Genomic DNA, 22700 nt, shown 5'->3' with positions numbered 1-22700 from the left:
ATTATATTATGTAAAAGCAATACTCGATTTAGAATAATATTTTAATGAGCCGCGAGGCAAGCGCGGATAAAAACTTTCTCATTCCGTCTTTAATCTCTATTTTTAGGCGGATATATACTTTAAATTTGTAACATAACCATAGTCGCTAACAAGGCAAATTCAATAATAATTCATAATTCGAATTTGTCTATTTTTTAAAAGAGAAACCACACCCATAAGTAATTATGAATACGTATATGAAAAATCACAGTTAATGAGAATTAGAATAATAATTATTCGGATAAAAATTTTCGAAATCAGAAACCAAAAATTGAAAAAGGAAGAAAAAGAAAGAGAGAGAGAGAGAGAGAGAGAGAGAGAGAGAGAGAGAGAGGGGTTCTCTAACACTGCTCAGTCCTAAATTAGGGTTTCTGGGTCTCTCTCTCTTTCGTGCACTTCCTCTCTCCAGCCGCGACCCGAACAGCGCCGCCGCTCGCCGCCGTCCTCCGCCTCCCCCATCTCGCCGGAAGATTCTCCGATCAGGGGCCTCTCTCTGCTCTTCTCGATCATGGCGAATCGTAAGTATAGGCACGCTCATCTCTCTCTCCCTCTCCCTCTGTCTCTCTCTCTCTGACTTTTGCGTGCGCGTTTTTTCCGTGCGTTCATCGGTGCGGCAGCGGCGGCGAGATCCTTCCTTCAGGTGGCGTCGACCGAGGAGGTCGCCCCGCCTCTCAGAGTCGTCCAGATTGAGGGTCTGGTATGTCCTCCCTCTCTCTCTCTCTCTCTCTCTCAAGACTCCTTTTTTTTTCCATGAAACCTTGAAATTGCGTATGGGCTCTGCTAATAGGCCGCTAGAAAGCAATTGTTTGTAGTGATGGGGGCATTATGTACGATAATCATGGATGCCCGGATGCTTTTCGTGCAATTTGTTCGTGTTTCTCGTTCGGTGTGCTTCCCGGTTTGTCTCAGATGTAGGGTGACTGTGTGTCGGGGCAGGTTATTTTGAAGATTATCAAGCATTGCAAGGAGTTCTCGCCGGCCCTCGTCACGGGGCAGCTGCTTGGTTTGGATGTCGGCAGCGTCCTTGAAGTCACCAATTGCTTCCCTTTCCCGGTTAGATTCTGCTTCTCGTGGAAATTGTGCGCCCTTGTCGAATAAAGGGTCGTCTTTTCATATATATTATTTAATGTTTTGTTAAATCCTGTCAGATACGCGAAGAAGACGAGGAGATTGAAGCGGAGGGTGCCAATTACCAGCTTGAAATGATGAGGTGTCTTCGGGAGGTCAATGTTGACAACAACACTGTCGGATGGTGAGTTCATAGTCTTCACATGTACAGAGTGTTGTCTGTTAATCGACTGCTGTGAATGCATAAATGTGTTGTGAGGGTAATCCGTGCTGTCGCTTGTTTTGGTAGGCTGTTAAGAAAATTTCTAGGGTCGTTATTTGCTTAACATAGATTTCCTCGCCCCCAAGTGCCTACTATTATGTGCAGTGTGTTTTACATTGTTATCTCTATTGTTTTATAGGTACCAATCAACATTGTTTGGTTCTTATCAAACGGTGGAGTTGATTGAGACCTTCATGAATTATCAGGTATTGTATTATTAGTTATTGGACTTGTATTTGAAATTTCATATCATGCCGCAAGTCACATTTTTCAGATTTGTGAATTGCGATTTTTTTTTAACTGAGAGATTTGCATTAGTAGGCTTTTAATAAAAATTATGTGAGATGCAAATGAAGCTTAAAATTAAGAAGAATAACTGAAAAGCGGGGACATTGGCTGTAGATTTTGAAATGGGACAAATCCAAGTACAGCTTGTAGCTCTATGGAACGATGTCTTTGCAAATCAGACCAGAAAATATTGATAGTATGGCAGTGTGGTGAAAATGAGCTTCTAGAGATCACTTAATTTGAGATGATTGAAGAACTTGTTGTTGCAGCAGCAGACCTGGAAGACATTTTTAGCTCTTACGACTTATTTCGTGCACATGTTACCCAGTAAGTTGAAAAAAAATCTTTTAGGATATATGGTGTTGTAATATGCTATAGGAAGGCTTCAATTATCACATTCATGTGAGTTGACCTAATCTTGATAGGATGCTTGTTTAGGATGTCCTCGTTTTAGTTATTTTTTTTTGGTCAGACCTCGTTTTAGTTAAACATACAGAAGTCATCTTTATTTGTAAATCTGTCCATATGCATGGTGTATGTATCTTGCTTTGATATCTTAATTACTTTTCTTATAGTAGATCAGTTGGACTATGTCTTTTAACGGCCAATATCACCTATGGGTTTTGTTCTTTTACTTGGTTTCAGCAGTTAATAAATTGTTTCACTGGCAGGAGAACATAAGGAGGTGTGTTTGCATAATATATGATCCTTCAAGATCTAATCAAGGTGTCTTAGCCCTCAAGGCCCTGAAGCTCTCTGATTCGTTTATGGAACTTTATCGTAACAATAACTTCACTGGAGAGAAGTATGACATTCTTTCCTGTATTAATTAGCAATTATTACATAAAAAAGCGTAAAAATTGTTGAAGTGACATGATTTTCTAATTTTTTGCGTAGGTTGAGAGAGAAGAATTTGTCATGGGTGGATATATTTGAGGAGATACCGGTAAGATTCTCTCCTGATGCTTATGTTTTGGAAAATAGCAGTGCATCTTAGCTTTATGGTATCTTCCATTGTGTTGCTCTTTTGTATCCTCTCTATGACAAAATGTATGTCATTCTTTGTATCTGCGATCAACATTTTATTTTCGACTTCTAATACTAAGAGCGGTTGTGATGGAATGATTCTCAAAGACAGCAACGCAGCCTATTTTTTGCTGCTTGATTACTTGTGATGGACTTTTGAAAGCAACCAGCTGAGTGAGGCAGTCAAAATGAATTTAGAGAATGTGGAGTGTCAGCCAATTATAATAAGGCAGCTCATATATAATAGTCATCTTGTTGGCGGTTACAAGATGTACATTAGGGCCTTAGGATATTTTTTCCCCTTTTAGTGATGGACTTTCACTGAGACTGTTGGTCCTTCGTTTCACTGCCCAAGGAGTCCCAAATTTTACTTATGATGGTCTGGACACTTCAAAACCCAAGTCCACCTGTGAATTCTAAAATATCATCTAGTTTAACGTCTGATATTGGAGCAATAACACAATCATTTGCTTGTATAACTCAACATGATTTTCCATGCTTAACGTTCCAACTTGGCATTTTAAATATTAGATTGTTTATATAATAGATGTTGGCATGAATGCTCAATTCTAGGATGATGGTCAACACCTCTCATTCTTGTCGCTGTTTCCTTCAATGTGCTGCTTTTGTTTGGCAGATCAAAGTTTCAAATTCCACTCTCATTAGTGCTTTTATGACAGAGCTTGAAGCTGACTCACCTGTCACTCAGGTAGTACTACTACTATTCATCTGGCTGTTATCTAAGGCTGCATGTGTGATATTCCATTGAACTATCTTTGGTTTTTGGTTCTTTTGTAGAGTGATTATGACCGGCTGAAGTTGTCAAGCAGTCCATTTGTGGAGAGGAATATGGAATTTTTGATTGAATGCATGGATGATCTGTCAGTGGAGCAGCAGAAGGTGGGGTGCCTTTGATTTTTTACCTTTGTTGTTGCATCTCTGTGATTTAGACTTTGATAATATAACTTGAGTGTTTCTTTTGCAGTTCCAATATTATTATCGGAATTTGTCACGACAGCAAGCGCAGCAGCAAGCATGGCTTCAAAAAAGAAGGTAATCATTGGCAGAAGTTTCTTTGTCTTTCTCAGCAATCTTCCAAAACCAGTATTTATTATGTGATATGCTTCGATATCATAAAAGGATGAAATTTTAGTTTTGCTATGATTGCTAATTGTACAAGATGAGAATTTCATTTAAATCCGTGAGTATCAGGTCCGGGGTCTCTTTTGATGTGATTATCTTGGTGTCTGCCTGTCAGAGCAACTGGTGTTTGAAACTTTGAATGGGCAAATGAAGAAGTTCCATGGTTAATTTCCTGGAGGTTTATAATTTTTTAGGATGGAATATGCAAATTAATATTAATGATACACATAATCGAATTGCAAGAATGTGGTAACTTCATAAAGGATTGCAAAACTGTTAGTGAAGTTGTCGCATGATCGGTGCAATGAAGTCAATGTGAGAGTTTGATTTTCCTTTTCTTCTCTCTTTTTCTTTAAGTAATAGAGTTGGCCACTTGAAGATTTTGGTATTGTCCACTTTCAATGGAAAATACAAAATCTATCGGAGTATCTGTAGATTTGATACCTGAGCATTAGAGGTGGATATTGTCGTAATTCCTCAATACATTTGATCATCAGAAGAAGCTTGAATAAAGCTGCATATTTTGCATATTTTCCGTGCTTCATTATTTTTACTGGTCACTTACATTTTATAAGTATTGATAATTGCACCATGTTCTATACAGGGCTGAAAACATGACACGAAAAGCTGCAGGAGAAGAGCCCTTGCCTGAAGAGGATCCATCAAACCCCGTATTTAAGCCTCTCCCTGAGCCATCACGCTTGGACAGCTTTCTTATAACAAATCAAATTTCCAACTACTGCAACCAGATTAACGGGTATGTCACTATAATCAAGTAGGGCTCGTGTTTGAATGTGGAAATTAGTGAGGCAGACTAACTGTTTCTTCAGTGGTGTCCATGTTACTCTCATTATTATTTTTGGCTAGTTAAATGCACATTTATCCGCATTTGCGTTCCTTCTCTCTCGCATGGACAGTGTCTTTGGGCTTCTCTAACTTCGATTTGTCGACCCTGGAAATGCAACAGGGTTGCTGGACAGAGCTTCAGCAAATTGTACTTGATGAAGGCATTGCAGGAGAATTAACGAAAGATTAGAAGATGCCTTTGATATAACCAGATGAGAATGTCTCAGATATTTTGTAAGACAGGAGGGAGAGGAAATCAGTTGCATGTTTCTTTTTTAGAGGATTCACTCAGTCCGTGTTGTATTAAATTAGTGGAATCTAAATTTTGAGCATTAATTATCCGAATTACTTGGAGTAAAGTCGAATACGATTGTATGCTGCAACTCGGTGGAAATAGGATTTTCTTCTGTGCACATGATGTAGGAAAGACATCAAATTATCATCTCAAAGGATGCCTCGAGTCTTTATTTTATCCTCAAATCTTTACTCTTGTACAAAAGAATTGCTTTCTTTTTGTAAAGCTTCGACAGTAGTAGTTGGTCCGCCTCAAATCAGCTGCAATCTTCAATTACTTGAATAGAGCCTTTAAAGAAACAAACATTGAATGGTTTATGAAGTTGAAAATGTGTTCAAGACCATGGATGGCTCTAATGAACTCTCTTTTTCCAGGATTCATTCACTAGTTGTTATTCCACCCAAAAGTTTTTTTTTTTGGTAAAGTAAGATGTATTTATACTTTTTTTTTGGTTAAAAGATGTATTTATACTTTTAACGCACCAAGTACAAAGAAAGGACGTCGTACTCAAAAACCTCGTATCCTAGGGAACAAGGATGGTGTTCTCACGGGTACAAGGTGTACGATTGAGAAAAGAAGAAAGCCGCGAGGGCGGAACAAGGAGGCCGAACACTTCGGCGAAAGCCAGCTATACAACTGCTAAGCAAATACTATGAATCAAAAATAGAGGCAGAGATGCCCCAGTTTGCTTGAACTCTCCGGTTGCGGGGATTATCTTTGACGGGTTTAAAGGATAAACCTCTATCTCTCGTCACCTTAATACGATGGTTGCGGATGGCCGGTATAAAAAGTGGTTTGCTCCTAAAAAAGATATCATTTCTTACCGTCCAAATAATGTGGCATAAGGCGCTTAGGGAGAAGCGAGCAATGCGTTGATGGAAGCTATGGCCACCAATGACCCGTATAGCCCATCGGAGGTTGTTAAGCCACGGTTTATTGCGCCAGGAAAGATTGCATTTGGAAGCCTAAAAGCTAGCAAGGGAGCCCGTGATATTACAGCCGAAAAAGAGGTGATCGGTGGAATCCGGTCTGTAGCGGCAAAAAGCACAGGACCCTTCGTCGATCCTATGGTGCCTCAATAAATATTCCTGCGTAGGAAGCCTATTCAGAGTAGTGATCCATAACAGAAACCCGTATCTGGGGGCGATGGCAGGATCCCAGATGAATGAACTCCATTTAACTTTCTGGCCCTTGATCGTTATGGGTTCCCACGCCTTGGCAGAAGAAAAGTCGCCGAAGGGATGTCCCTGCCAAGAGATACTATCGCTAACTCCCGGTTGAAGAGAACCAGTAGGCAGCCAGGAGCGAAGTGTGTCTAGGACCAAAGACTGGGGCCAATTGGATGAGAAAAAATCACTAACCGTAGAGCTTCGCGGAATCCCGGAGTTGTAAATATCCCTGTCCGTGAATAATTTGTAAAGAGGACCCCTAGGGTGCCAATTATCAAACCAAAAGGAGGTGATAACTCCGTTACCAATGTGCCAGCAGAAATGAAGTTGGAATTCATGACGGAGGTCTAAAATTTTTTTCCAAGCCCAAGAACATACCGTTGGTTTGGGTGCAATCCAGAAATTCTTGTTCTTCAAGAAATTGGAGTGAATCCATTTACACCACAGAGATTCTTTATCAGTGAAGAGAATCCATATGTGCTTGAGTAGGGTTACCCGATTGCATTCAAGGAGTCTACGAATTCCCAGTCCTCCCTCATCCTTAGGAAGGCAAACTACATTCCAGGACACTTTCGCGCCCCCTGGCCCCAGATCCGGGCCTTTCCATAAAAATTGCCTAAGAATCAATTCAATTCTGGATAGAACAGATCGAGACAGTGGGAAAACAGAGGCCCAATAGACATGGGTAACATGGAGAACTGATTTAATAAGCTGGAGCCGACCCGCAAATGAGAGGAAACGATGCGACCATGAGCGAGTACGAGCAGTAATGGAGTTGACAAGGGAAATGCAATCTGTCTTACTCAATTTGGACGCAATGATAGGTACACCGAGGTATCTAAAGGGAAGCATACCTTCATTGAAGCCAAACAAAAGCCGAATCTGGGTCCAAAAGTTATGAAGAGTAGAGTTCAAGAATCCTTGCTATGTTAGCAGCTGTTTTATTTCTAACCATTTCGTTCCCTCCAAAGACACTTATTCGATGATTCCATGTCAAAAAGTCTGCCATTCATCCGAGTCGTGAAAGAATCTGTGGACAAACTATGTCGGGTCGCGACAGTCATTCGACGTTTGATGTTGATGCGAGTTTGAGATGACTTACGCAGCAATCAAAAAGTATTTCTCGGTAACTGGTTTCGATGTACGAACGAGGAAAATGATTTGATAAGTGACTCCTTGGCTCAATTATCCAAAATCCTCCAGCACGACTCCATGTAACATTATAAAGACATCAAGAGACCTTGCAACCAACGTGTGATAATAATATGGACTCCACAAGAACAGAAAAGCCAAATGCTCATATAGCCAGATATGCGCACAGTGATTCACCATGGAAAAGATTACTCTCAAGCAATCATTAACATTCATTTACATTTTTCCGCATTCGCGCTTTGAAATTACTCATCCTACCGTATCGGATCGTTAGGAACTAGAGCTCAACCAAAAAGAAAAATGCATGGGTGTAAATCCAGTCAGTCCGAATTAACATGCAAGTTATCGAAAGCAGTCGAGGTATCTGTAGGTGTGCCGTCTATTATACTGAAGCAGGCTCGCATAAGTCCGATCCCAGATACCGATGTACAGCGACTCATCATCTGGGCTCAAGGAAACGCCCGAGATCTCCCCGAAAAAGTCGATCTCTTGTCTCTTGTTGTAGTCTGCTTTTGTACTGTACACGTGCACAAAGTCCGCTGGCTCAGCCATCACCATGAATTGACCGTCAGATGAGAATTTGATCGATCGGATGGCTCCGAGGTTACCCTTGAGACTGGCGATCGGTGATTTCAGGTTTCTTATGTCCCATACTCGGCAAGTCTTGTCCTGATTCCCCGTGGCGAAAACCCGTCCGTCCGGGTGCCATGCTGAAGTGAAGGAGTAATCTTGATGGCCAGTTAATTTAGCGATGCTCTGGAGATTATAAAGCGGCGAATAACATTGTCAATGAAATGTTCAATGCCATATCGTAATCACATATTTGTCACAAATCAGAAATGCTTTACCTTTCCATTTTGTGCGTCCACCAGCAACCCATCTACATGATCGCCGACAACCACAGTCAATCTACGGTCCGGGCTGATTGATGTATGCTGCATCAAAAGTTATATGTACTAAATAAATCAGGACATGCCTCATGTACTGTTGAATTTGTTAACTTAGGTCACACAAACAAATCAATATCGAGGATTAGAATTTTTTCTTTCTCAGCAAGAAATCAAATTGTATCCAAAACAAGAACAGAGTACAGATTATATAGAACTTTGGACGGAGATCACGAGCAGCAAAATACAACAGATATTCGTGATCGCTATCCATAATAGCCATTTACTTAAATCGCTACCAATCTCTTTCAGAGAAAAAATTACATACAAATTTGCCAATTGATGCATAAGCAGAGGAACAATTATGAAGATAAGAAAGTGATGAAGAAAAATTGCTTCATATGAAAAGGGTCATATCCATGCATCTAAACTTGCTTTGGGAAGCTTACATTTACGGGCCATGGATACCACAAGTGATTGACAACTTGAAATCTCTCCATATCATATTCTCTTATGCTACAGTCATTATTGGCTGCCATAAAATGCATCCCACCCCTGCTGAGCAAGACAAAACGCTCAAGCTTTTTCTCAATGTTAAACAAGTAAGAATCGCGACAATGTTCGAGCACTTTGATACCTCAGGCTGTCATAAATTTCAATGGCGTTTGTTATTGCATTATCATCATCTGTGGTCCTTGCACAGAAGCTCACTCCTTTTCTGTCCAAGCTCTGCAAGCAAAAATTTGTCATTAAGAGTAATAGCAAATTGTTTGCCCTGTAATTTATCACAAAATGACCCACCAAAATATGATATATTGGTCCAAAAGATAATTAAAAGAGGCCAATACAGAATAATATCTCAAAAGAGGACTTTTCTTCAGCCGGTAGATAAAGAGACAGAAAGGGTGATTTAGCCAACTTTAAACACGAGGAAATTCAGCTGGCATTACTTTGAAATTCACCAGTCACCTCAGAAGCTGCCTCATAACAATATGTGAATCTCGTAAAGTACAGAATTATTTGTCTTAAATTCATTTTTCCAATATTTCCATCACCTCTTTATTTTATTTTATTTTTATTTTTGTGGGGGGGGGAAGACGATTTCCATCACCTCTAGATCACCAAATATCTGACAATCTTCACGTGTAGTGTTTCAGTGCAGAGTAATGCCGTGCAATTTTCTCAACATAAAATTATAAAAGGAGCTGATGCTACAAATTTATGATAATCAAGACAGAAAAATGACTCCAATTGCCTAATTACGAGCAAGACAGACCATACAATGGACAAAAGGCAAATTAGTTCAGTATTGAATTTGCAGGATCACCTTATAAAAGATGCAATTTCAGAAAAAAATTTATCGGTGGAAATTTACAGGATATCATCATAAGAAAAGTGAAAAGAATATGAGACACGAAATGAAAAAAAGGTTACCTTACAGAAAATCTCTCCCTGGAAGCCACCTGCTACAAGGAAATTATCCTTGACTACCAAAGTACTGATCTGTGTCTGCGTAAAGCCTTCCAGCAGAGTTCCTGCATGTTTCTGCAGAAAAGTAACTAAAACTGTTAGATGTCATCAAAGACAAGCCTCTGATTTGAAGAATGAGAAAACAATAAAGTGATCACAAATTAACATAAAGGAAAAGGAATCATGCATGTGCCTTCTCCAACCTGATAACAAGGTAGGCAGACATGAAGCTGGCGATATCAATTTCGTACCTCGGTAGGTTGTACATGTCCAGCGAAATTGAGAATCTCCTTCAAATTGAGAGTCAATGAAGACCAATGCATGACCGAGTAGTTCGACATCAGATAAACATCATGTTTCGAAGTAGCCCACACTAAGTTTCTGAGCTGCAGGTTACTAAAATAAGTTAGGTATCAAATCAAGTAGGAAAACCATGTATGTACGTAGGTGTATGTATATGCAGGTCAACAACGTGAAATTTCAGATTGCCCCAGACACACATTCTGTTAGACCAATGGACACTTCAGACCACCAAAATTTCTACCACTTGAATATCCTTTCTCTTTTGTGAATTTATCCAACATAACATGCAAGAAGGAGTAATGAATTTTTAAAATTATGACGTTTTCCCCCTCTAATGAGTTAATGCAAGCTCAACTATTCGCTGAATATGGCAAGCAACAAAAAGTTCAGCAAACTCCAAAATATTATGTTAGAAAGACCTTTTCCAGACCAATGAGCAATACTGAACCAGTTCAGAAGAGAACTGATTTGCCAGCTTTTTCTTCTCTCTGTTACTTATGTAATTTCCTGGAGTTTTGCAGCTCGCAGGAAAAATTGTAGCTGCAAAAGGGAAGATCTCGTAGTCAAGCTTTCTACCGATTGCACCTTCTATATCCCACTTTGATCAACATGACAAAACAAATTGCAAATGTACGTCACCCCCGCCCCCTCTTGATGCCCAGAAATAGGGATAACTTAAACGGCAGCAGATTCTGTCTAGAATTACAAAGAGAAGGGAAGAAACAGCCTTGCAATCATATCCACGCATCAAAGACTATTCACCTGAAAATGAAGTATTGTAGGCTTAACTACTCTCGTGTTGTAAAAGAAATCATAGTAATTGGCGCCCTTCTCCACTTGTTTGTACTCCTGGATTGTCACAGCAAAACTATTTAATATATGTTTTTTTTTTAATTCAGGATTCAGAACTAAGAGTACGTAAAAAAACGAGATCAAATTTAGGAAAAGAAGTGAACCTTATCTGCAATAATTGCAGGTTCCGGTACATTCACGTAATTTTTGTACTGTTGAATCCTTGTTAACCTGTACTTGTCTCTGGTTATGTTCAGTCTCTCCCACGGAATACCCTGGATGTCTTTCCCGTTTCTTGCTTGCACGGCAGATGTATCCGTGATCTTAGTGAGCTGCTCAAAATGAATCCAAGGAACAAGTATTCAAATGATAAATGATAGAGCATGAGAGACGGGGAAACATGAGGCGATGAGTAAAAGTAACAGAGATCAAACCATGTCATATGCATCAGGAATGTTGCCACCAGCTCCACCATTGTTTTCTTCATCCATTTCATCGATAAAGTCATCGGCCTCTCTCTCCTCCGCCATGTAATCTACTTCGTCCACTTGATTGGACATGCTCGGTCCGTCGTAGTTCAATGAACTGTGTAGACAACAGTACCACTACCTCAAAACTAGGATTAACAGCTAATTGCATGAACGACAACCGTGCTCCCGAAGATATAACTCAAGCAGAGTAAACATACAAAGAGGAAGAAAAGGAAAAGGGCAAAAAGGCACCAATTCCGCAAATGAAAACAACCCAACTCCTATTCACCGCAAACATATGAACACATATCAAGAAAACATATATTAGCAACTGTTACGCATTTGCAGCAGCTATCGAGATTGAAGAGACCGCACCCTACTGCATTCTTCAAAACAAAAGCTTCAGAGAAAGAAAAAACAAGAACCCAAAAGGAGATCCAAGTAACTCAATCACCACGCACGCGGAACGAAAGGGCAGAGACTACGAAATCATGGCAATATGTAGAAACCGAAACCCCCCAATTTGAAAGCCAAAAGGAAAGAAAGGAATATCTCCACGTCTAGCCGGACAACGCAAACGCACTTACGTGTCTACTTAGCAGCCGGACGTTTCATCAGCAAGGAAGTCAAACAGCCATTACCGAAACGGAGGAGGAACTGCGTGGCGAGACGCGCATCACTAAAGCCGACGACGAAAATTTAACAAGCAAGAACAGGAAAAGCTCCAGAAAGCGATGCAACCCACCAAACCAAAAATCACGAAGAAGACGTGAAAAACAAAAACAATGAGTTCCGTTCAGACCCAGGACGCAAAAGGGCACCGCACAAAAGAACGACGGAACTTTCCACGAGTAGGGAAGGAAATAGCTCCAGAGAACAGAGAAAAGAGGCCGCCGCCCCACCCAAAAAAGCGGTAACAGAGAGAGAGAGCGCACGAGAAGACGCACTTGGCGCAGCGAACGTGGCGATGGCGGTGGTGCTGATGATGTTACGGGGTCGGCCAAAGATGGGCCTCGCTCAAGAACCTCGATGCGGGGGTACGCTCACGCAAAGCGCAAGCTTTAACACTCGATGACCACCCTCCCTCCCTCCCTCTCTCTCTCTCTCTCTCTCTCCCACTGCGTGTCTCTGGGTGCGTGCGTGCGTGCGTGCATCTGGGTTCGTGTTTACGTGCGCGCGCGCGCATGAGAGAGAGAATGTTGCGTGCGGGGGGGCGACCCCCTTTCGCCTATTAAACTACTGCGAGAAAGACGAAGAAGGGTCGGGAGGAGATCGAGACGCACCTGAAGGAAGAGGGAGGGAGGGAGGGAGGGAGGGAGAGGAGTTCGACAGCAGGAGACAAAGACGCGATTTTTGACCTCTCTGTTTTGCGCGATGAACGGTCTCGTCACGAATCATTCCCCCAGTTGGGCCCGCCGGACGACCTTTGGAAACCGCGATTCTTACATATCTTTTCTCGAGACGTATCTCCAGCCCTCGGAAACCGTCGGATCAAAAATATACAGTTAAATCTCATCCGTGAAATTTTGTAGTCCTTCAATTCTTGTGCTCCGACGGCCAACGATGTGTAATGAAATATATTTCTTGATGTCTAAGCAACCCTCGGGATATTCGGGGTTGTAAATCTTTTCAAAGGTATTCCCTTTCTTTAAGGAAAAAAAAGATATTGTGAGAATTGAGGATGTAAGATAAGGAAAGCTTCCATGTAGACCGCCCGACAGGATAGTAACAAGCCATGGAGGCCCTTGTAGGAGCTTTGAAAACCATCGGATTAAAAATACAATGAATCTCGTCCGTATAAAGCGTAGTTTGTTAAATTTTTGTGCTCCGACATTTTGAATAAGAATGACGGACGATATATAATGAAAATATATTCCGTAATCGTGATTAAATATTCTGTGATCATTTCTGTATTTGTGAGTATCTCTGGGTCCTTATGTAATATGCTTAGATTATTTGTTTCCATAATGATTAGGCTAATCTATTTGTACCATGTTTATGCTTTATTTCTCTTTTTTATTTTCCTTCACATTTTTAGTATTGTCTCATATAAGTATACTATTGGATAAACGAAAAGTGCGCGCATTTTTTCGCCATTTCCTTCTGCAGTCGTGGCAATATGCAAGGCGTTATGACGCCCTTACGATCCAATGATCTGACCCTCAGCCGATGATAAAAGTGGAGCTGCCTGCCCCCTTTTCGAAGGCCGCGCTTTTATTTCTCTTTTCTTGATATGTTGCCGCGAGCGATCGATGTTACTAGTAGCCGACCAGTCTCTATTTCTGATCATTTTACGGTAATTACAAAGTTATAGAGGCCTATGACTTTAAGGGTGGTCCTAAAGAGTTGAATCAAAATAAAGATATAAATTAGGGATTCTTAGGGTGCGTTTGATAACGTTTCTATTTCTTCTGTTTCTTTTATTTCTCAGAGCAGAAAAAGAACAAAAATCCGTTTGTGTATGTCAATTAATTTTTTTATTCTTCGAAATAGAAATGTGGCCAGAGAATAATTTTGGAATAGAAACAAAAAGTAAAAAAAAAAAATCCACTTTCTTGTTCCTGATCACAATTTCTGATACAAGGTCATTTCTTTTTTGTTCTTCCTTCTTCTTCCTCCTCTAGCTTGCGACCTCGCTGGCCTTTGGCGAGCCTCGCCATGGCCGGGTGAAGTTAACCTCACCGCAGATGGGCGAGGTCGAGCCTTGCCGCAGATGGGCGAGGTCGACAGCCCTTGTCTCTAGTCGGTCGTTGGCTATCGCTCAGGCCTGACAACTGACTAGAGGAGGAAGAAGAGGGAGAAAAAAAGAAAAGAAAAGATAAAAAAAATTAGAAAAATCTCAAAAAATTATTTAAAAACTGAATAAAATTCCACATCACAAAAAATTTTAAGATCATATCAAATGTTTTTATGTTCTTTTTCTATTTTGAGGATAGAAATTTGTGCAGTTACCAAACGTATTTTTCAACTCGAAAACTCATACAGGATATAGAAATAGAAAAAACTATTTCCGAACATAAATTATTCTCGGGAACAAAAATGTTACCGTGCGCATCCTTAATTTCTAAGGAGGGAGCGCCTATCCATGGACCTGTGAGTCATTTAAAAGGTTAGGACTTAGAGAAGAGAGAGAACGAGAGGGAAATAAACACAAAGGTAGATATTTTTCTATTTATTCATATGTTGAATACATTTTTTTATGGAATATTTGTACATTAAAACTAGAACTCGCTTTCTGAAGAGAAAAAGATGATCGAAAAAGGGTTAATCCGTCTTGAATAGAGTTGGGTCTAGATTGATCAAATCTCATCCATGACTCGAACTCGTATTAACTCAACCAACCCGAATGCAACTAAACTGGTCCCATCGCCGGATCTACTTTGTATAGCCTGTTCGATAGAACATTTTGCTCGAAGAAGCTTACTTTCACTCTAGAAGAATTTAAAGAAATTGCACAATCCTAACATAAAAACATTGACTTGATTCCTACAAATGGTATAAAAAGAGCAATTAAATAAATGGAAGTGTGGCATTTGACTTTCATTGAAGTATTTATTTCGGATTTTCTCGTGCTCACTAAAATAATTGAGAGGCAACTAACTTCGATTCTTCGACTCACCGGTCGTTTTCGTGCTCTATATTTTCATTGGCTGAGAAGCTGTGGTTGCAGCATCTTTTTATTCATTTTTTAAAAATAATTTTCATCTAATTATATGTTGTCCCATCTATTTGATGTCCTGTAAGAAAGGGGAAGCTTCAACCAGTTTGTAAGAATCAAATCATTCAACCATCCAACTGCCATTTCACGACAGAGACTAAATGCCAAGATCTGATCTGAATTTTTTTTTCTATTTGATGTTTATTTGGACCCCGCAAATTCATGTCGATATTATGGATTCTATTTTATTGTTCGTTGGAATTTGTAGAGGAATAAGTTAATGTTAAGAAAAATGATATTTTCTACGTGTCACCAACTACAATTTAATGCGATTTGATGTTATCAAATCCTAAAGTCACAACCGATGACATCTAGTGCCCAGAAGTTGTACATCTCACCCAATTTTGCATGATTTCGACATTATCTATTGGAAAATAGGAACTTAATTGCCCACTCACCGTATGCCTTAATTTTGGGGATCATTTTAAAAAATAAGATTCAAGTGTTATAAGAAATTGAGAAAAAAAAATTGAGTGTTAAGTAAATGATCTTAATTAGCATTTACCCATTCATTTAGAAATCAAGTCTTAAGTAAATAATTTTAGTTGTCATTGTCTCCTTACATTTAAAATGGATTTAATGTGTTTCTGTTGAATGAATATTCCTTTCTATTAACATAATTAAAATTTTCCAGTGTAACACTAATAGAATCAAGCTTGCTGAATTAATCCATAAGCTCAAATTGGTCAAGAAGCAAAGTTTAAAAACAAAATGTCAATAGGGTTTCAAATTATTCAAAGCTCTAATAGCCAGTCAAAAGTTTCCAAACTAAACTCCCATGGCTTACTTTTGTTCAATTGTGTTGAATAACCATCGCCAATTCAAACCATCCATAATCAGGTCCATAATCACCAATTGGAGCTTATGATTATGTCTAAACTTTATTTTATTTTTTTCCTTGCGACTTATCATATGCTGGTATTTTTCCTAATTTGGACGACGAAATGTGCTGTTTTTCTTTATTGCATTTGCTGAAATTTTAGTTCTTTGAAAAGGAGATGACCATCATCATTGTTTCTCATGAGCTTTTTGGTCAATGGCGTAGGGCTGTGATTGTAGCCCAGCCCATCAAGTGCTTTGGAAGTTGGTGATATGATTGATGGCGTTTGAGCGTGCCACGCCATGGAAAGTTTCTTAAAGATAGCACATGAGTTCTCTCCTCGAGGAAAATGACAGCAAAAATTCGCGCTGGTTTTAGTAATTACACTCGTTCAAAGGAGAACTTGGAATTGAGTAATGTTAGATATACAAAAATTACATATATATATAAGTGCATCAAAAGTCCTAAAAGTTATCGTGAAAGTGTAATTGAATTATAAAACTTATCATGAAAGTGCAATTGAATACTAAAACTTTCAAAAAGTGCAATCGAGTCATAAAACTTGTTAAATTGGTCCAATCAATTCTCTCTAGTGATTGCACTTTTTGAAAATTTTATGAATTGATTACACTTTTTTAACAAGTTTTGATACTTGATTGCATTTTTTGAAAGTTTTAGGGATTCTATTGCATTTTCGTAATAAGTTTTAGGACTTCTAGTGGATATATCCTTATATATATAAGTTTAATATACTAAATGATGTTATAGATTAAAAGTGAGCACTTGAATAATGTGACGTGTATGACATCCGAAAAGAGTATGTACATCATTTATATCATCGATCTCGTAAGTTATGTATAAGATTATGCCGTTACTTTTGGAATTTATTTGTGTCGAATTAACAAATCAAATTGTGGCAAATAGTAAATTAAAAAAAAAAAACAGAGAACTCTCTGGTATGTGAAGATAGAGAAGTTTATATGTCCTCCCAATGGATCATAGCAAAGTCTAAGGCCGAGGAAAATTACTAACTATGTTTGTGCATAAATCGAGTAAGCAAGAGTGCGAAAGGAATTTCCCCAAATCATACAAATGTTTGAACAATTTTCAAAAGACGAAAAAAAAAAAGCATGGACAATAGGACTAATCTCGTTCTGACAAGAACTATTTGACTCTTATCCGAGTATGAACAATAAGACTATTTTCATGCTGATATCTTTCAATAATTTTCTTCACATAATGACCCTGACTTAAAGTATAATCCTTACTATATTTGATCACTTTAATACCTAAAATTGTATCCACTTCTCCCAAATTTTTCATTTTAAACTGACAAGATAGTTACTTTTTAGTTTCATTTATGCCATAGATATTTATTACCGATAATTTGCATATGATCTACATACAAGCAGGTTATAAGTCCAATTTTAGTAAACTTTGAACCAATGCACTTATCGGCATTGTTATGCTTAAATCCATATGATAATACCACATAATCAAATTTTTCGTACCATTGTTTCGGTGCTTATTTCAAAATTATATGATGATTTGTTTAATTTGTTAACATTATTCTCATTTCTAGGGAAAAGTGTCAAAAAAGTCTTAAAATTTTGGCATTTGTGCCAATTTAATCATAAACCTTTTTTCAGTGCTAATTAAGTCTTAAAACTTTTATCTTTGTGCCAATTCAGTCCTTCCGGCTAATTTTGGCTAGATTTTGCTGATGTGGACGCCAGCCGGCCACTAGCGTGAATTTTTATTTATTACTTTTATTCTTTTCTTTTTCTTTTTTTTTTTCATCCCTTACCTCCTTCCTCTAGCCGGTCGCCAGACCAGCCAGAGGCTAAAGGCCGGTGAGGCTCGCCCTTACCGAATGGCCGCGAGGGCGGCCTTGCGCTGGGTGGGCGAGGCTCGAGCCTCGCTGGATTTGGTGAGGCTCGAGCCCTTGCTAGAGGCCTTCGGCGAGGTCGAGCCTCGCCCAGCCGCAAGCGAGGCTCGAGCCCTCGCCGGAGGCCGCAACAGCGGCTAAACGTGGCCTGACCTCGTCGAATCTGGCGAGGCTTGCCTTCGCCGTCGCTGGCGAGAGCGAGCCTCGCCAGTGGCCGGTGTGGCTTGCTAGTTTCCGACGAGGTCGATCTCACTGGTCTCTAGCCGATCGTCAGTCCGGCGACCGGCTGGAGGAAGGAGAGAGGGGAGGGATAAAAAATAAAAGAAAAAAATAAATAAATATTCAAAAAAATATTAAAAATATTATTAAAATTTGTCCACATCAGCACCGGTGACTAGCCGCCGGCCGGCCGGTGTCCATGCCAGCAAAATCCAGTCAAAATTGGCCAGAATGACTAAATTGACATAAAGACAAAAGGTTTAGGACTCAATTGGCACCAAAAAAAGGTTATGACTAAATTGGCATCAATACCAAAGGTTTATGACTTTTTTAACACTTTTCCCCTCATTTCTAGGTAAAATAAAACCTTCAGGCTGTTCCATATACACCTCATCTTCTAATTTTCTATTTTTTTGGGTCAATTTTAATTTGCCATTTAAAAAAGTTGTTTTAACATCCATTTAATACACATGCAATTTATATATTGATGCCAAAACTAATAGAACTCAAATTAATATTATTCAAGCAACTTGTGCATAAGTATCAAAATAATCAATTCCTTTTTTCTGCATAAAACCCTTTGCCACTAACCTTGCTTTAAAGGTTAGCAACGTACCTTTAGGTTGCGTTTGGTTATCTGGATTTCGAGCTAAGATATGACTAGATAGGATTGGATATGAAATCCAGGGGTGTTGCAATATCATATCCACTGTTTGGCGAGTCACATCAATAAAGCCAAGTACTTTTATATCCGATCATATCCATTGTTTGATATTAGTGTAAATAAACCTGAAAATGTACAAACGGTGATGGTAAAAATCTTTCACGATTTACTCCTAAAGAAACCATAAATGCAGAAACGAAGATAACCTTCATAAATCAATTCATGATTATTATACAATCTAAACTGAAGTAGCAAAAGAACTTATTGCAGCATTTTAGAGTTATAGGTTTGACATGAACCACAAAGATATAAAGGAAGAGAATTTTCAACTCTCTTGCTGCTTTTGTGAACCTTTAATATGAACAAGAGAGCCATAGAAGAAAAGAAGCTTTGACACTCTCGCCGTTATTGTAGAGCTTTGACGCGAACCAAAGAACTAAGGAGTTTTTTTTTTTTGGTCTGTCCTACTCTAACTCTCAATTCACTCTTAGACTTTTGTCCTGCCTCTTACAAGGCGTGGGAGTCGAAACCCACATCTGAAACTACACGTCCCCACCCTTAGCCCCTCCTAAGAAGGTGGGGATTCGAACTCCCCACCTCCCCCTTCCCAAGTAGGAAGGGTGGCCACTGTGACAAACCTCAATAGTTAAAGAACTAAGGAGTTGGTGAAGCTTCAACATGAATAAGAGATTTAGGGGAGAAGATATGGTTTTTTTAAGAAATTTCGTTACCCCTCATTCTTTGGGAATTAGAATCATCCTTTTCAAGTTTGAATTTTTTAATTTAAAATATGATTTCTTCTACTTCATTTGTATATACTTTTTTTCAATTATTTTTACCTCTTTTTTATTGTTTTATTTTTTATTCCCTTCAATCATTCCTTAATAAAATAAAAAATGAATTATACTAATATACCTAAAATATGTAATTAATATAAATACTAACTATATATAAGTTACATTATAGAATTAAAAAATTCAAATATACAAAAAAATGAATAAATAAAACGAAATTGTTACTTTTTTGTTATTTTGAATTTTCTTTTGTATATAAGAATACAAATATTATTTATATTTAATAATATTTTAATTTTATTAATTTAAGAAATTTGTTATATAAGAAATATAAGAAATCCTATCCATCTTATCCTAGTTCCTCCATGAGATATTTTTATCCATGATATATTTTTTTTTATATCCGACCTTATCTAGTCATGAGATATTACTTCAATCATAAGGATCAATTCGCAATCTGTCAATTGTGAGCACTTGATGCAGCCAATGTCTCCATCTTCATGTTATACTACTTCGAGATTGTTGAGAAAATTTGATTGCTGATGAAGACACGAGCAATAGTTTATAGTTCTTTAATGTTTTGATGTGTGATGATAATCGTTGTCCTTAAGGTATTACTTGCCCCCACTATTGTTATTGCCTGGTTTGAAGCAAATATACTTCCGAGATACACGCCAAATCCATAGAGAAACAAATTCTGCAATTACTCAATTTCCCTCATGGAATTTCACCATAAATTCGTTGTCAAATTTGTGTGAAAAAGGAGAAAAAGATACAATTATGAAGGAGAGAAAGTTGTTAAGAACAATGTGTGATTTTGTCCTTTTTATAGACAACCAAACAATACACTTCTTGGGAATAGGAACTTCATCGGAACCATCGCCGCTTTTCATAATCAACCATTATTCCTTTTCATATCAACAATTAATTTTTTTTGCATATTCAATAATCACTTCTTTTCCTTGCCTAATTTTCACAAAGTTTCGAGCTCATTTTGTTTAGTTGGACACTTAGCGGAAGTAAGCTAATCAAGATTTGAGAAACGAACTCAAGGAACTCTCGCGCCTTCCGTGTGTTTCGCGAATTCGATTCGGTGTTCCATCGTTTCCACGGTTGAATAGATATTCTGAAACGGAGTGAAACCAAGGAAGGGCCTTGTCTAGGTGCACTGAAATTCCCCAAGATTTCGGTTCAAATCAATCTTGCTGGTTTGGTGGGGGTAGAAAAATATTCCCTAAACACCAGTTTGCCAAAATTCTCTTGGAGGTCCACTCGGATTTGACCTCTCCCTACCACCAAGTTGTGATGGGGACAAAAGGATTGCCAATTGGAAACAAATCGATCTGCCAAATTCATTCTCGATTCCATCCAAGCTTTTTTTATAAGGATTGATTATGTCATCTACTATGGATAATACACGCATCCGATATGCGGTGTGACATCAACCATCTTATGATCAATAAGGGATGAGGGCATCGTGGGCCCTTAAAACTTTTGTCAAATGTTTAATATGATCTTTTAACTTTTTTTATTAGATGGCTCGGCAAAAGTGCTGATACGGATGTCAAGTGGTCATTAAGCACAACGACGGCATTCTGACAATAGTGTCATCTTAGGCGAGCGTCGACCAGCTGTGAACAAAGATGATGGTGCTGACACTCTCCACACACGACTACAGCAATCATCAACAGGAAAAGATTGCAGGTAGGAGAGGGGCAGGGTAGTGGGGCATGCCAGACCATGCTCATCCCTACTTTGCGAGGCCAAAAAGATTTGCTCCATCACCATCGTATCACCCAGGCTCTCTGTACAGGAGGGAAAGTGGATAACCACTTGGGCAGGTGAAATTCCATGTGAGAGTGTGCCTAATGGAGATGAGAGAGAGAGAGAGAGAGAGAGAGAGAGAGATTCGTTTTAGGGCTTTAGGATCATCATTGTTGGATGGGAATATGAAGTGCGCCTACTTTGTCGGCTGGTGTGGTATCTATGCTGATATCGTGGAAAACATGTTGGCCAAACTCTTTTTGTGATCAATAACTTGATATGGAAGACGTCAAAGATCACATTAGATCCTATCATGAACATTGATCATGAACTCAACGGTACTTTGTTCAGATGAAAGATTTCAAAAATAGTGAACGCAAACCGTAAGGTCGTTTTCCCTTTTCAGCCACTCATGCAACAGTGTCTTCGCACATTTCTAGTTGCGCACATCAATTTCCTCTGCTGAATATCAATAGAATCTTGTTCCTAACACACATAGCGACACCCTTTGGATCAATTCCGAGCTGACGTAGGAAGAAACTTGTCCAAGAATGTGTGTGTGGAAGCAGAAATGGTGGGGGATCCAACCATGAATTCTTTATTTAATATGTGAATGAGCTGCACCTACCTAAACTTCTCGATGGATCGCTTATGGCGACATTGCGAGCAATTGTGTGGTCGGCGTGAATTAGACACCTAATGCTACATCCGAAGGCAAAGGGAAATTTCAGCTACAAGTCTAGCTAGAAAAGCTAAAGATCCTTCTTGAGGTTCCGGACTTCAATTCTTTCACCATTATTGACCATCGCTTACCTTGGATCTGAGGTCGGTGATCGTGGCCTCCATTAATGGTTGACCGATAATGTCTCAAACCGAGGTTGTGGACCTCCATCGGCATTGAGGTGGAGGTTGACGACCTTGAATTTGATGTTGCGCCATCGAATCACAGAGCGTTTATATTAGAGAGATAGGGGGAATAGAAAGTATTAAAGCTAAAGAGCATTATGGAAACTAGTGATGGCGGCTCGAGGTACAATGGCAATTTCGGGATGGTGTGGTGGACGGAGGTGGGTGGCCACTCCAACGAGGCGGGCAGCTGCTCTAGGGTGGTGATTGGCACTGTGAACAGAAAGGAAGAGATGTGAGTGAACGATAAACTGTGCTTTTCTGCATTTCTGATGGGAGGAGAACTCTCATTGCTAGGGCTTTTCATAATTGTTACACTTGGATAACTGCTACACTCACGGACAAGATGATATTAAAACTCTCTCTCTCTCTCGATCTCCACCAAAGATAGATGGACGGTAACGGTTGCCTTCGTAGTGAGGTCCATTGTCTTTGACGCGGAGGTAGGTGATCACAACTTCGATCTTGTGTGAGCGAATGGATGAGTGTTTAGATCGCATGTATAGATAGAATATGGGCTATATCAGACTTTTTTTTGGTCAGAAGTGGCTATATCGGAGTTAAAAAGAGCATTTTCGTAGCGGGTGGTGGTGACCAAAGGCACCACGTCGGCACGGTGATTTCGTCTGCGATTTACTGTTTATTTGTAGGCAGTACGCATATATGTATCCCACTAACGAGAGAGGTCTAGTTGGAAGAAGGGATAGTGGGAAACAT

At 39.2% G+C, this 22700-nt stretch overlaps 2 protein-coding genes across 3 annotated transcripts; one reads left to right on the top strand and one right to left on the bottom strand.

The window, feature by feature from the left end:
* The first annotated feature begins 404 nt into the window (after positions 1-404).
* LOC115681115 (eukaryotic translation initiation factor 3 subunit H) lies at positions 405-5152 on the top strand. Its single transcript, XM_030604956.2, has 12 exons — positions 405-557; positions 657-736; positions 976-1092; positions 1188-1291; positions 1509-1575; positions 2329-2462; positions 2555-2603; positions 3321-3392; positions 3482-3583; positions 3669-3736; positions 4431-4583; positions 4794-5152. The coding sequence occupies exons 1-12, from the start codon at positions 548-550 to the stop codon at positions 4849-4851; spliced, it is 1014 nt and encodes a 337-aa protein (XP_030460816.1). The 5' UTR covers positions 405-547; the 3' UTR covers positions 4852-5152.
* Positions 5153-7460: 2308 nt separating this feature from the next.
* Positions 7461-11310, bottom strand: LOC115681134 (uncharacterized WD repeat-containing protein C2A9.03-like). 2 transcript variants are annotated; one of them, XM_030604975.2, is made up of 9 exons: positions 11175-11310; positions 10905-11072; positions 10711-10797; positions 9897-10031; positions 9610-9720; positions 8813-8904; positions 8625-8733; positions 8137-8223; positions 7461-8044 (listed from the first exon to the last, which is right to left on the bottom strand). In XM_030604975.2, the coding sequence occupies exons 1-9, from the start codon at positions 11298-11300 to the stop codon at positions 7631-7633; spliced, it is 1329 nt and encodes a 442-aa protein (XP_030460835.1). In that variant the 5' UTR covers positions 11301-11310; the 3' UTR covers positions 7461-7630. The 2 variants fall into 2 exon arrangements, with proteins under 2 accessions (XP_030460835.1, XP_030460839.1); XM_030604979.2 differs by having other exon boundaries at positions 8625-8730.
* Between the last annotated feature and the right edge of the window lie 11390 nt (positions 11311-22700).

Source organism: Syzygium oleosum, unplaced genomic scaffold (assembly GCF_021117445.2).
Source record: "Syzygium oleosum isolate NSW1041296 unplaced genomic scaffold, Sole_v2.1 Sole_v2.01, whole genome shotgun sequence".
NCBI lineage: Eukaryota > Viridiplantae > Streptophyta > Magnoliopsida > Myrtales > Myrtaceae > Syzygium > Syzygium oleosum.
This window is presented reverse-complemented; position numbering and strand designations above follow the sequence as displayed.

Coding starts and splice junctions, on each gene's coding strand:
- LOC115681115 (XM_030604956.2), top strand. Junction 2,604..3,320: donor ATATATTTGAGGAGATACCG/GTAAGATTCTCT, acceptor TTTGTTTGGCAG/ATCAAAGTTTCAAATTCCAC. Junction 4,584..4,793: donor TACTGCAACCAGATTAACGG/GTATGTCACTAT, acceptor GAAATGCAACAG/GGTTGCTGGACAGAGCTTCA.
- LOC115681134 (XM_030604975.2), bottom strand. CDS start 11,300: ATGTCCAATCAAGTGGACGAAGTAGATTACATGGCGGAGGAGAGAGAG. Junction 11,073..11,174: donor TTCCTGATGCATATGACATG/GTTTGATCTCTG, acceptor CATTTTGAGCAG/CTCACTAAGATCACGGATAC. Junction 8,224..8,624: donor GGTATCCATGGCCCGTAAAT/GTAAGCTTCCCA, acceptor CTTTTGATGCAG/CATACATCAATCAGCCCGGA.